Source organism: Aulostomus chinensis, chromosome 20, assembly GCF_037954235.1.
Source record: "Aulostomus chinensis isolate RoL2024-O1b breed Wild chromosome 20, RoL_Achi_v1.0, whole genome shotgun sequence".
NCBI lineage: Eukaryota > Metazoa > Chordata > Actinopteri > Syngnathiformes > Aulostomidae > Aulostomus > Aulostomus chinensis.
The window spans coordinates 20,573,147-20,588,001 of record NC_141339.1 but is presented as its reverse complement, the minus strand read 5'-3'; the positions used below and the strand labels follow the sequence as shown (position 1 = coordinate 20,588,001).

The 14,855-nt window shown below is 43.0% G+C and overlaps 1 protein-coding gene and 1 long non-coding RNA gene across 3 annotated transcripts in view; one reads left to right on the top strand and one right to left on the bottom strand.

The window, feature by feature from the left end:
• LOC147243211 (uncharacterized) overlaps window positions 1-14,855 on the bottom strand; it is a 42,582-nt gene that overhangs the window by 8,463 nt on the left and 19,264 nt on the right. The gene's annotated exons all lie outside the window — the stretch shown is intronic.
• plcb1l (phospholipase C beta 1-like) overlaps window positions 1-14,855 on the top strand; it is a 135,145-nt gene that overhangs the window by 105,148 nt on the left and 15,142 nt on the right. Inside the window, exons 16-32 of one of the 2 annotated variants that reach the window (XM_086188818.1) lie at window positions 36-106; window positions 366-462; window positions 560-644; window positions 843-967; window positions 1,071-1,225; window positions 1,313-1,477; window positions 2,201-2,300; window positions 2,472-2,576; window positions 2,663-2,778; window positions 4,375-4,513; window positions 5,505-5,558; window positions 5,672-5,891; window positions 6,985-7,153; window positions 8,839-8,915; window positions 9,709-9,798; window positions 9,985-10,042; window positions 10,228-10,314. In XM_086188818.1, the coding sequence (XP_086044944.1) occupies window positions 36-106; window positions 366-462; window positions 560-644; window positions 843-967; window positions 1,071-1,225; window positions 1,313-1,477; window positions 2,201-2,300; window positions 2,472-2,576; window positions 2,663-2,778; window positions 4,375-4,513; window positions 5,505-5,558; window positions 5,672-5,891; window positions 6,985-7,153; window positions 8,839-8,915; window positions 9,709-9,798; window positions 9,985-10,042; window positions 10,228-10,314 (1,913 nt within the window). Of the gene's footprint in view, window positions 1-35; window positions 107-365; window positions 463-559; window positions 645-842; window positions 968-1,070; window positions 1,226-1,312; window positions 1,478-2,200; window positions 2,301-2,471; window positions 2,577-2,662; window positions 2,779-4,374; window positions 4,514-5,504; window positions 5,559-5,671; window positions 5,892-6,984; window positions 7,154-8,838; window positions 8,916-9,708; window positions 9,799-9,984; window positions 10,043-10,227; window positions 10,315-14,855 lie in introns of those variants that run through there. The other variant, XR_015110532.1, reaches the window with a different exon arrangement.

Here is a 14,855-nt window from a genome sequence, read left to right as displayed (position 1 = left end):
TGTTTTTTTCCATCTGTCTTTGACCTCTATTTCAGGTGAGGTGGAGGCGGAAAGCGACGACGAAGATGATGATGACGATGATTGTAAAAAAGGTTCCATGGATGAGGTGGGTATAACCAATGCAGACCAAAAATTAGGACTAATTACTTTGTAGTTTGAATGCCGTATGCCGAGGCTGCCCTCTAGTGTACATTTTCAGATAATGCTGTTTATCCACGCTGCCCCTCAAGTTTTGCTTGACCATGGTTAGATCTGCTCAGATATATCAAATATTGCTGGACTAAGAAACTCATGAAAAACACATCTTTAATTGAACATTGGGCCGTGTGCATTAAGATTTTTCACTTGTGTGTTTTCATGTAAAGGGAACAGCAGGCAGTGAAGCATTTGCCACAGAAGAAATGTCCAACCTGGTCATCTATATCCAGCCTGTCAAGTTCAACAGCTTTGAGGCCTCCAAAAGTATGTCGGACGAATGGACCTGCCCCACAGAAGGACATCTGTGCGTTTTGTGTGGTCAGTCATCATCCGATAACTTTGACTTGCATCTTTCCCACAGAGATTAACCGCAGCTACCAGATGTCCTCCTTTGTTGAGACCAAAGCTTTGGAGCAACTCACAAAATCTCCTGTAGAGTTTGTGGAGTATCCTTCTCTGTTTTTCTGAAGCAGCGGATTGTTAAAATGAATCAAGAACAGTCATTATTTTGTTCCTCATGCTCTATCTGCAGTAAAATGTCTAATTACATTCCTTTTGATGGATGGATAGTCTGTATTTCTCTCCATAGACTTTGAGGAAGGCTATTTTTCTAATGAAACACTGTCCTTAGCCAGCCGGTTCAGGTACAACAAACTGCAACTGAGCAGAATTTACCCGAAAGGCACCAGAGTGGATTCGTCCAACTACAACCCTCAGCTCTTTTGGAATGCCGGCTGTCAGCTGGTGGCTCTCAACTTCCAGACCATCGGTTAGGAAGCATTTTCAAATACTTCAATGCAAAATCCTTTGTGCTCGTCCTTTTCTTCTTTGTGTTATTAACCCACGTCAACTTTTGTCATTCTGTTCCTCAGATCTGTCCATGCAGCTCAACCTGGGCATGTATGAGTACAACGGCAAATGTGGCTACAGACTCAAACCTGAGTTTATGAGGCGGCCAGACAAACACTTTGACCCGTTCACTGAGAGCACAGTGGATGGGATCGTAGCAAACACACTGTCTGTGAAGGTGTGTGGTTTAGATCGTGGCTGGTTGTGTCTTTACACATTTCACTTCCTGTCTGATTGTTTTTCTCATTACCCTCTGTCCTTCCAGATCATCTCAGGCCAGTTCCTCTCCGACAAGAAAGTAGGCACATACGTTGAGATCGACATGTTCGGCTTACCGGTGGACACCAAGAGGAAGGCATTCAAAACCAAGACGTCTCAGGGCAACGCCATCAACCCCGTCTGGGAGGAAGAAGCCATCGTCTTCAAAAAGGTCAGAACTCTGTGAACACACTTTTATAAGTTTTACTTGAGATCTGTGACGTGTGCCAGCAGGTGAAGCTGGTAGAGCTCGGTTTTTCCAGAAGTGAATATATTGCAGTTTTTTGTTGTTGTTGTTGTTTTTTTGCAGTTGCTAAAACACAAAAAATACACACCACTACTGTCGAAGGGAATGTTCCTGCAACGTTCGCTAGCACAAGTTCTAATGAAGCCCACCCCCCCCAAGAAAAACCAAAAAAAAATTGATAAGGAATTTATGGAATATTTTAAGTCTTGTATAACAATTTTAAATAAGGTTCCCACAAGTCAGATGTTTAAGACAAAACGTTTTACCTGCAACGTTCTGAGGATTTTCTGGAGACGTTAGTCGGTGTTTGATAAACAAATATTCAAATAAATGCTTTTAGAAGGTTCATGGACAATTTCGCCCTGCCTTTAGGAAGAGCACTCGGGGAAACATTAGCAGAACACCTCCCCAAATATTCTCAGAACAAAAAAATATGTGGATGTCTATAGACCTTGTTTCATAAACACGTCGTGTTCTGCTTTACATTTACATTTTGAAATTCTGGAAGATGAAACACTGTTCTGAACATGAGACACATTCACCACCTCAGATTGGTGGAGTTACACAGAGGTTTTAAAAGAAGGAACTGAGTTTGCCATCCACAGCTCAAGTCTAAAAGGCTGTATTTTCCACATTTTGCCTCCTCAGGTTGTTCTGCCCACACTTGCTTCATTAAGGATAGCAGTGTTTGAAGAAGGAGGGAAGTTCATCGGCCACAGAATCATTCCTGTGTCGGCCATCCGTCCAGGTGAGTCGGTTCTGCTTCCACCCACCTCATCCCCCGTCATTCCAGAAATAACCAGAAAATGGAAGGGAAAAAAAGCACGCAAAATCCAATTAGCGTATTTAAATGAGAGGGCACAGAGACCAGCAAACATCCCGTTTCTAAAGACCTCTCTATCTGATTCAACCCCTGCAGGTTATCACTACATCAGCATGAGGAATGAGAAGAACCAGTCTCTGACGTTGCCGGCTCTGTTTGTGTACGTAGAGGTCAAAGACTACGTTCCCGACACGTTTGCTGGTGAGTCGACACATGAAACTACTTCATCTGGAAAACACTCAGTTTGAGTTTCTTTCTCAGCTGCTCTATTCTACCTTGATCTTCAGATGTCATCGAAGCTCTGTCCAATCCCATCCGCTACGTCAACCTGATGGAGCAGCGAGCCAATCAGCTGGCTGCTCTCACCCTGGAGGAGGGGGGAGAGGAGGAGGGTGACAAGGAGGCGAGTGTTTATATTACCCTCATCAGCACTCAGCCCACAGCTCAGCGCTCTGCTAATTTTTTTTTTTTAATTTGTTTTTGTTTTACTTAAAAAAGGAATTGAAAATCCTTCATGATCCATCAGCACTGTTGCAGTGAGAAGCTCCGTAATGAGTTTGTTTCCTTGTGGATCATAGCAGCCCTCTTGGTTGGGGCCGTTTCTCATTCCCAGTCTGTCCACGAGAAGCTGCAGCAGCAACTGTTGTAACATTGTTGCTGCTGCTGCATTTCATCACGACTCTTTCCAGGTTTCCACCTCTGAACTTAAAGCTGGAACGTTGCATTTCATTCTCTTGAAATTAGGCTTATTTAATAAGACCTGTCTGATAATTGTCCATCCTCATTTTAATCAAGTTCCCCTCTTGGAATTCAACTGGCTCAACTGCCTTAAAGTTGAATGGAGAGTATTTTTAAATTACAATGACAGTGACATTTGAGAGAAGTGTCAAGTTCAACATAGGGTTGCTTGGTGATTCACCTCATCTAATTTACAGCAGTAACCTAACCTCATACACCCTGCACTAAGAACCAATACGTGACGTGAGTTATTACAAACCACACGTATGCCAGCTTTATAAATTCGAGCTAATTAGCACTGACCTTTTCAATTTTATGATAAGCTTAATTTGAACATTACAGACAAGGCAGGCAGCTGAGAAAATGTTAACAAGTCACAGGAACGTGAAAATGTGACCTTTCCCTTTGTTACTAAGTGCTTGCACAGCTAAGGGTGGACATATTCCTCAACAATTGCAGAGGAAGGGATGCGCAGTGGTAGTAGAGTCTGTGTTTTAGATTGCCACACGCTAACGTAGGTAGTTTTCAAAGATTGAAATAAGGATAAATAAAATTTTGAGGGACAGGCAGGACTCAGGGTCATCTGGGGTTACTCCAGGAGGGGGGCTGGAGAAGTCGGGTCGTTCTGAAGGGGCTTCTTTTATCTAATTTGCCAGCTGATGTGATTACCTGGAAGGATGTCTGACGGAGAGCTGCTTCATGCTGTGACCATAGCAACAACAGTGATAGAGCGCAGACAGTCAGAGTGTAGAGTGAGGAGATGAATGTAGAGGGAGCAGGGAAAGGATTTGGCCCGTGTGAGGAGAAGATTTAGAAACGGATTAACCTTTCAGAGATAAGGACATATAGTTCCGGATTCAGCAGAGGTGAGGGGAAATTAAGATCTGCTGAGCTTCAGTGCAGGGAGCCATGCTGAGAGTGGGCTACCAGAGCTACATCTACAAAGTGCACTGGCACACACAGGTACAGCAGGAAGCATTCTCTTTCTCCTCTGAGAGTTTAAAAGGTTTAATTGTTTTGCAGGCTCTGACAATGAAAAGAGAAATAACTAAGTAATTGTATATTTCTTGTCCGAACTAAGACGAAAAAATACATTGTAATGGAATTCTGTCAATGTGACATGACCATGCAAGCCGATTTGATTGCTATTTATGAAGTGATGTGATGACGGGGGGGGGGGTTCAGCCTTGAGTGCTGCATTCAGTTGTTCTGACTGACGAGTGTGATTGATCAAACCCGGAATCTTTCTTGTGACGGACAGGTGGAGGCTGGAAGTGATGCTCCCTCCGAATCCAAGGTGGACCAGAGGACAGTGCTGCCTGCAGAGAATGGGCTGAGCCACACTCCCATCATCGCCCCCAAACCCCCCTCCCTAGTGGGCCACCAGCCTCAGTCCGCAGGTAGATCCCGTCTCTACGTGTGCAGAGTTAGAAGTGTTCTTGTACTATCTCGAAACTCTCGATTCACTCATGCAGTCTCTGCTCAAATCAGAGTGCCAGGTTTCGGCATACGGGCTAGTTTTCATCATCAGCAACCCATGGCACACGACACCTTCTGGCACACTACAACAGGGCCTTTTAGGCCACATTACTGTATCTGACCCCAAGTACTGCATCTATTCAGGCAAGTTTTGATATTATGAGGGTTAATACATTTAATAAATGACACTTAAGAAAATGATCCCCAAATTTCCATTTCATTTCCATTTTGCAAAGGCATTAAGACCCCAGATTTGAATGTATTTTGCTTATTTTTTTGTACGATAAGGAGGGGGGGGGGGGGATGCTGACACTTCCGATTAGCACATATTAATAGATGTTATAAATAAATCGAATAGCTTCTGTGGTTTGCTGTCTTTTATGATAGCAGTGCCCGTTCTCTCTGCGAGGACAGAGCTGATGAGCCGTCCTTGTATAATCGCTATAAATGGTGATCAAAATAATATATTGTATAACTTTTGTGTCCCTGTGGAACCAAAACATTGCGGTTCACATGTGAACTGGACTTGAGTTTGTATATTGAATTGTTTGTGGGTTGTTGTTTTTTTCAGGGTTCTGTTGCATTTCTTTTACAAAAACATGAAAGCACACAGGAATTGTCAAATTATTCACACGCTGACATTTTTTTCCTGTTGTTAATCACAATCGTGTAAAGAACAAGGGCTTGAATAATCGTCCAGGGTGGAAATGGTGGAACATGGAATGGAATATTTTATTTTTATGCTGTATTTACTTTCATTTTATTTATTGCAGGATAACAAATGATGAGCTCTCCTTGTTGTAAATGCTCAATGCATCACAGTTGTTTCCGTTAAACCTCAAGATGAACTTCCACAACTTTAAATTCAAGATGACTTGAATCTCAACAGGACAACTTTTTCTTTTTGACCAGGCTCGCTGAAACCAACAGTGAAGACTGAAGACATTATTCTGAGTGTCCTCACTGGTGAGATCATGATATCGGCTTATTTCTGCTGATTTGGCACATTATTATTTACATGACCTTCTGAGCCTTTGGCAGTTGTGTTCATGATCTGTGATGGTACTTTTTGTCTGAAGAATTGGAGGCTCAGACAGTGGAGGAGCTGAAGCAACAGAAAGGCTTCGTTCGAGAGCAGAGGAAGCAGTACAAGGAGATGAAGGAGTTGGTCCGGAAACACCACCGCAAGACCAGCGAGCTGATCAAGGATCACACAGCTCGCATGTCTGAGCTGCAGAGCCAGCATCAGCGCCGGCGCTCTGCCCTGCAGAAGAGCCACAAACGAGACGGTAAGAAAAGGTAGGTAGCCCTCCTCTTCTCTTCAAACTCCATTCCTGAAACTTCCACACCTGCATTGACCACTGGGAACAGAGGGGGTGTTGTTTTTACTGCCACCAACTGCAGGCAGAGTAACATAAGACGTTTCCTGCATGAAGTTAACATTTTGACTATATAGGGAGAAAGTCAAAACTGAAACCAACAAGTACAATATTTTAGAACATTTGTGACTACATGGACTAGACAGGACTCATATTTTTGGGTATGCAACTGAGGCGCACACAGTAAAACAGGAATGTGATTTCAAACGTGCACCAAATACCCTCTCTTAAATCACCTTAAAGCAGTTCATACTGTGTGAAACAGCATGGATTTTAGTCTTCTTACAGAATTATGCCGAGTATCACAAACTTTGGAACAATTCTTAACCTGTTAGAGTCAAGACCCCTCGGAATGAATAACAAATTTCATTTTAGCTGGATTGATTTTAATAACTGCTCTGTTACAGTCATGGCAGTACTGTAGACTTAAACAGAGAGAAATATGTTCTCATAGTACTGAGTTAACTGGGCTTGGACACATGTAAAAGAATAAAGCACAACATCTTACAGTCTTACAGGCCTAAGAACCACCTCCCTAGAATACACATTAATAGTCACTGTCTCACATTGGACGGCTAATACACAAACACTCCAAGACTCAGATGTAGATGGAAAAACAGCTCTGAGCTACATGTGGAGCTAGAACAGTGCAGGGACTCATTCAGGCCTCCGGGAGTTCATCACACACTGAATTAATCTCTCAGCTCGTCTGGAACTCAGGGGGCTCAACACAAGACAGATAACCCACTTCATCCAAGGGCTTGGAGGCAACTGTCCTTGCTGATTACTGAAATGACACCCGTAGAAAGTTCCCTGCAAACATGCTTTCATGAAGACATTTCCATAAATATCAGCGTGATGAATGCGTTTTTAAAAATTTTATATGAATGCGTCATCTTCATTAAACGCATCAACAGAGTACTTCTCCTGGAATGGAGGCTCACCTTAATTTGTGGATGTTTTCTTTGTGTGCGTGGCTGCATTTTTGTGTGTGCGTGCTCGTGTGTGTCCAGTCGGTCCGACCACTCCCTGTCCACACTGGACCAGGAGCTGTGTGACCTGGATCAGGAGTGCAGTCAGAGGCTGGCAGAGCTGAAGGAACAGCAGCAGCAACAGCTTCTCACGCTCCGCCAAGAGCAGTACTACAGTGAAAAGTACCAGAAACGAGAACACATCAAGCAGGTGGTCACAAACGCACACACGTCACACGTACAGTACATGGCAGGTGTGGGCCTTGGGGGGGGGGGGGATTTATTTTCGTTTCTGACAGCATGTGACTAAGACGTTTTCAAAAATATCCCGCCTGACAACACAATTGGAAGATGATTTCAGAGCTTTTCTTTCTTTTTTTTCCTGCAGTGTCACATTCGCTGCGTCGTTGGCAGGCTCAGTTTAAACGATTTTCCTAATGTTGTGCTTTCTTGACGTATCTGACATCACAGCATTTCAAAGTATTTAGCTGTATATTATATATAGTATAGTATATATAGTATATATAGTATACTGTATAGTATTACCAGCCTGTGACCTCAGTCAGCAAGAGTGAGGCCTTTAGTCCAATCTAAAAAAAAGTAGACAGCGCCCTCTGTTGGACTCAAGTTTGATGGCAGCACAGACTCAGTCACAGAGATTCGATTTTTTTTTTTCTCAAGGACATTTTGTTTCTTCCGATGGCCCTGGAGCCGGCCTATGCCAAGGCTCCGATTTACACTTCAATGACAATACATAACTGAGTAGCTCCTGCGTGCTGCACAGTGTTGTATGCATGGCGGACTACGTCTCTGCAAGTCCGTGAGACTGATTTCCTATCATCACCGTGCATCTGTGAGCTGCCTATTTGCATAAAATGTACTCTTAAGATTATTTCACACTTTTTCCCACTCAGCTTAAGTGGTGGCATGAATATCTTGAAGTGTGCCTGGCTGATTAAAATTGAAAAAAATGTGTTTATCTAAAGCACTTCATTATAGGCTTGTGCAATTGCAGTCGTAATTCAGTGTTAATGGGAGGAGTGAAGGGGGGGGGGGGTTCCCACTCAAAGAACACATGTAGAAATATGCATGTACATGATTTCATCTACCAAACTCTTCTTTCTTGGTGGCAGTCCAAAATAGTACTAAGACCACAATGAATATGTTGTTTTACAGAGTTGATAAACAGCTTAACCTTATGTATTTGAGTGAAAACAGTATTATTTTTAAATAATAAAAAAGAATACAGCATAAACTTTGGTTTATAGTATATTTCTTGATCTTTAATGTCAGGCCTCGTTTTTAAGTTCTTCTTTCACTCTTGCACATCTCACTTTGTAACAGTGACCAGTTTTGGCCCTTGCGCCCTACTTTTGGCAGCTCTGATCTAGAATATATGGTCTCTTGCTCCACCATAAACACACACATGCACGCGCGCTCACACACACACACACACACACACACACGCTCAGCCGCTTGCCCTGACTTGTTTATGACTACATGATCTGCTGACTGTCTGCTGCTGTCCAGAACATCAAACACATATCAGACTTATCAAAAAAATGAATAAACATAAACAAATGCAGCTCCTGGTCAACAATTCCCCAAGCGAAACACACACACACACACACACACACACACACACACACACACACACACACACACACACACACACACACACACACTTTCTGTTGTACGGTGTGGAAAATGGAATTTCTTCTGCTCTGGTTCATCTGCACAGTGAACTCAGCTGAAGTGTTAGCAGAGTGTATTCAAGCAAATGATAATGAGAACTTAACAAATGAAGCTTGAGTGAAATGAAACTCCAGCCTGAATATAAAGAACCCAAAGCAAATATTTCAGGTGAGAACTCTCCCTCTGTCTCTCTCTCTCTAGCTGGTTGAGAAGTTGACCACCATAGCAGAAGAGTGCCAGAATGCACAGCTCAAAAAGCTCAGAGACACCTGCGACAAGTGAGTCGGTAGCACAACACTGACACTCATACATTACACCTTTCACACTGGTTGAAAGACCTGCGAACTTCTGGCTTCTGTCTGCAGTGAGAACAGGTTTTGCTCCCAGATCAACTGACCCTGCAGTGGCTAGGGTGTTTATTGGCTCTGGCTCCCTTCGGCATTAATGTAAACACAGTAGTTTACCAACACCCAACGCAACAAGTAGTGGGAGTGCTGCAATTTATACCACAGGCACGGTAAAATCCCTGTCTGACACTTTAGACATCCAAAGCTGGAAATTCTGCTTGTTCTGCCAGCTCTCTGAAATCATTCAGTCGGCGTAGAAGAAGTCTCTACTGTCGTCGTATGTAGTATAAAAAAAAAGTGTCCTCCTTAATTGATCCCATGCCTTTTAGTTATATGGCCACAACAACCACCCAGCCACTGTGACCTGAATTAGTGACCACCGTCACTGCCCTCCATGCTCCTTTCTATAATACTGTTGGTCTGCTCTGTTATGCAGAGCCTTGGTGACAGTGAGCACGTCGTACCGGGGAAAATCAAAATAACACAGAACCTCCTGGTTAAGCTGCATTTGGGATGACCAGTTGGCTTTTTAAGTGAGTTTAGCCTGGTCTAAAAAAAACACAACAACGACAACAGTAACCCTGAATGTTTGTGCAGTGGGAGAGGGGTACGATACGCACACGCCCCCACCCGCCCACACACACACACACACACACACACCCACACACCCAGAAATCACTTAACATGTTTATTATGTCTTCTTTCACCATCTCACCACCTTCAGAGAGAAGAAGGATCTCAAGAAGAAAATGGACAAGAAAAGACAAGAGAAGATAAATGAGGCCAAATCCAAAGACAAGAATGTAACAGAAGAGTAAGTTTGTGTTTAACTAGAACAGTAGACAGTCTTCTTCCTTGTGTGTGTGTGTGTGTGTGTGTGTGTGTGTGTGTGTGTGTGTGTGTGTGTGTGGGGAGTGACTTTCTTAAACGACCACTAGATGTCACTGAACACTAGGATTTATTTTGCTGTGTTTGACTGCTGATGCTCTTCCCCTCACAGAGAGAAGCTGGAGATCAACAGATCGTTTGTGAATGAGGTGGTGCAGTATATCAAACGGGTGAGAGAGGATGTGGCTGTGGTCTGATAGAGCAACATATGAACATCAACACCGGAACAGTCAGCCAAAATAGGGCCCTAATCTGCATTTTCTCCTACTTATGAGTTGAGATAATTTTGCTGCATTTTCAGACAGAGCAGTGCTGATGATGACACAAAGATTCTCCTGTCTGTTTGTGTGTGTAGTTGGAAGATGCGCAGAGTAAAAGACAGGAGAGACTCCTGGAGAAACACAAGGACATCCGCCAGCAAATTTTGGATGAAAGGCCAAAGGTAAAAAGCTGACTTTACAAATGACAAAGAAATATTTCAATTCTGGAAAGGTAGTTGTGAACTTGACTGTCTAATCAGAAGAAAGGTGCAAACATGAATCTAGCTGCAGCAGGAAAAAGCAGGAAAGGGGGCTTTGATATTTGTCTGTGCTCAGAAACATAGAAAACAGCCAGAATGCACGGGGCTTGTTGCTGTCCATGGCAACTCCCAAGATGCTTTGCTGTATGGTAAAAAAAAACAAAAAAAAAAACACTTGTTCATGCACTTTTGCTCAGACGTCCATTTCTCTCAGCTGTCTTTTAGGAGAACTTAGAGGACGTGCTGTTTTGATTTTTGTGCTGCTCACATAAAAAAAAAGAAAAAGTTCAATTCACAGTTGGAACAGCATGAAAGTTTTGATGGGAAATGAACGAGAAAGTTAGAATGCAGGAAACCTGGAGGGATTTTAGGTAGTTTGCAATTCACACCCATATTGTATGACACACAATATTGTGTACTATATATTATATATAGTTATCACATGATGTCATGAGAAAACTCCTGAAAAAACTAATGAGAGACTGAGAAGTTTGAAATCTGCGTTTTTCAACTTTAACATACAAACAATTTGGCATTTAAAATACAAAAACAATAATTTGTGCAGTACTGTTTCCAGAATATTGGTGTTTTACTAAATATATTTTATCAGCAATAATAATAAAAAGTATATATATAATCCTAACCCCAAAAAATACAATAATTCCTGCTACATCCGTGTAGTACTGTTCAAAATAATGACTGTGGGGCTTTTTTGTTCAGTTATATAATGGTTCAGGCTGACATCGCACTTGGGATTCAATGAATCGTGCAGCGCTAATTAAAATTTTCATGAAATTTGTCTGTTATTGTTGTTTTTGGTCTCCTGCAAGACAGGAGCCACCAGCAGGGGGCCCAGCATTCCCAGTATTTGTTTCTTTGTATGCGTAAGAAACAAGACAAAATCCCTCTGAGGAATCTGGCAGCTTTGTATTGAATAGCAGGAGCTACTGAATGTCCACTGTGGATGTTTTGCAAAGGTGGTTTGTCTGTTTCATACATTTCAAAGAGGAAAAGTAAACTGTAAATTGTTTTTAGACTCTGGTTGCTTGTTTTTAATCATGGAGGAGCAGCTTGGGATTAGTTGAGATTTGGCTCTGTGCAAAAATGTAGGATTGTTGTTGCCTCAAAAATAGTCTTGTGGTTTTATTTTCAGAAGTCTTTATGATGGAATCTAATATCAAAATGTCACCCCAGGTTTATCTGCATGCCAGTGATAGCTAGTATTTATAATTAAAGGTCACCTAGAAGGAAAATCATCGTTTTCGTGTTTTTGGTGTTTCTTCAACGTCCCCCAGTTGTGGGGAATACACACGAAGTGTGAGGCAGTGTCATAACCTCTATTTGAAGTATCTCCCCTTTTGTGAATCGCTGCGGGAAAATGGACCAATGCGATTTTGGCTGAAGTGTTACGTCACGGTTCAGTCAGTGCCCCCCCACACACACTCGCACACACTGAACCCACCCCTTTCACACACGCCCCTTCGACATATTTCGGGAGGGGGGCTATTATGCGAACGAGCCGAGTGAGTGCAGCGCTCTCGTGTCGCGAGCGAGCTGACTGAGCAGATTGATTGAATGAATGGCCTCGATAGAATTGAGACCTTTGCTTTATCTGCGCTGTCTGTCGCTACCTGGCCTGGCCTGGCTTGAGGGGGAAGGAATCTCGCCAGCCAGGCAAGCTACCAAGGGGCCAGGCCACCGGGAAAACTCCCGGTTGTCCCGACTGCCACCCCACCACTGCATATACGGCTGGATCCGCGAGTGGGCCGTGGCTACTTGGTATCTTGTCTTACGAATGTTGTTGTATGATGTGGATTGTTGTCAATTGACAGTAGCAGTCACCCTTAGCACCGGCGACAGTTTGCCGAGAAAGTGGGAGTACTTTCTTTTCAGTGACAGTGAGGGCAGCCAATCACCGAGTAGTAGTTAAATGAGGTTGCCAGATAAACCACAGCAACCGATCGCCGTCAACTCATGCACTTGCATAAATAATGAGGTTGCCAGTTAAGTCAGAAACGACCCCAAACGACGCATTCTAAACCCAACATGGTAACATAGGGGTTTCAGAGAGCCTTTTAGGAAGGTTCTGAGCCATCACAGACCCAACCATTTTTTGTGGGGTTACATATCACACCACAGAACAAGAATTAATACCCCGTTCAACCTCTCTATGGCAGCTTTACATGCTCAAGTGGGCTTTATTTGTTTCACACTTCCAGAACGTCTCGTGACTGCCACTGTAGGATGAATGTGCAGTGGAAGAACATGGTAAGGTCCTCGTTGCGCCCCCCATGTTCCTTGAGCACCAGCGAGATGGTGCTAATACACAAGCCTGATGAAGCCTTGCAGCAGGTGAATGAGCAATGCCTCTCTTTAATGGCTGAGACCTGTTTGGCATTTTAAACATTTACTACAGTGCAGAGGCATGTGAATTAATACTGATTGATGTGTCCAGGAGCAGGTTCCTCTACCGAACTGAAGGAGATGGAGCCTAATCTCTTGTTGGATTTGAAAGTTAAAGTATATCCAAATGAAAGCAATCGTGTCTCCATGTAATTGTATCTCTGCCAAATCCAGGCTGGGAACATAATTTGGGCTTGGCATTATTTTTCTCCCCAGCTCACTTCAGTTACTAGTCTCTTTATGACAATTTTGGGGCCCCGTAATCCCTAAAAGCTCTGATGCGACATGAAGTGGAGGGCCATGGCCAGCAGGGCCATTTTTGGTGACCTCATCTGCAACAGTACCAGTTCAGACTTGTTCTTGCCACCCTATCGGCAGTCATGGTTTATATCCTTTAAATGTATACGTCATGTCATTTGTCATGATTATCACAAACTATTTTTGCTACTGCAGTGTCCACTGTTTAAGAGGCTATACTTAATAGTCATACACACTAAGAGGACTTTATTTATCTCATCTCTACTCCTCTTACATTTATGTTTTTCTCAAAATAAGAACATAATCCAGCAAACAGAATATTAGAAAAATAAAAAAACAGTCAGCATAATGAAAATGACCTCTCTGGTCAAAGAGATGAGATCGCCCTCTCGTGTTGTCGTTTAAAGAAGAGTAGAAAAGCATATTGCACACATCTACTCATGAGCTCAGAGTGACTCTTGTCGGAGACACTTCCACAACCACCCACTCTCACAGTGACAGCTCCTTGTGCTCTTTGAAACCCACTTTGAGTTGCGAGTGGGAGGTGCAGTAAAGACATCCACCATCTCAACACTGAGGAGGTCTCCCACTTTTATCCACAAAAGCTGTTCTGTTGCTATTGAGATAAACAAAGTGGCGGCACTAAAAAGCTGCCCAGGGCATTTGAAATATAAAATAAGATGAGCAAAGTTGGTAAAGATGCTTTGTTCACCTTTAGATTTATTTATCTCTGTCCTTTTATGAAGCATTTTTGTCAATAATAACAACAGTACAGTGTCTTACAATGAAAATAGTAGTAGTAGTGTCAGACAGGGTCAGGATGGTCTAATCAACAATGAATTAAGCAGGTTTCCTCCGATGAATGCTGCGCTCCTTTGCTGATCACTTCAGCGCTGCAATTATACTGCATATATATTGCGTATATTACATTTGTTTTCCCACAAAACTGACGATTATCATCCATCAGCTACAACCTGCTGTCACAATCATGTTTAAATCGATATTTGGACTGTGCGAAATTTAATTCTCCTCAAGAAGACTATGAAATAGTCATCAGCCATGTCAGGCCAAATATGCAAAAGATAAAAGAGCTCAGTTCAGCAGGATTTGTTTGTTACAACATCAACGCGACCCTAAGAGGAAAATACTGTCATAAAACGATGCAGAGCAAGCTGTCCTCAGATACCTTCATGGAGGAAGTCGAGGCAACAGGCTGTAATCACGGAGAGCCACGGGTTGTCGCAGTTGCCGCAACGGGGGATTTTCACAACCTCTGATTTGTTCTCACCTCCCGTGGGAATTTGAGTGCTTCCAACGATGAAATAACAGCAATAATTGAACATACAGTAAACTTAATAGGGCAACACAACAATGAATACTAGACCACTAGAATCTGTCAATATCAATTTTTGGATGATGATTCACTTGGTTTGCTTTTTATCCAAATGTGTCACAACCCTAGTTTAAAAAAGAAAAAAGCCTGTAAATAGTTTGACTGGGCGAGGCATGGCATGGCTCAGAGGTGGAGTGGCCGTCTAGCAACCGAAGGGTCGCTGGTTCCATCCCCACTTCCCCCAGTGACCATGTCCAAGTATCCTTGAGCAACATGCTGAACCTCTTACTGCTCCTGATGGCCCTGAGATGGACTGGTGACCCATCCAGGGTGAACCCCGCCTCTCAACCAATGTCAGCTGGGATAGGATCCAGCAACCCCTGACTCTTGACAGATAAGCGGTATAGAAAATGGATGGATGGATGGATAGTTTGACTGGGCTTGTGACTGCCTCTGCAGTCTATATTCA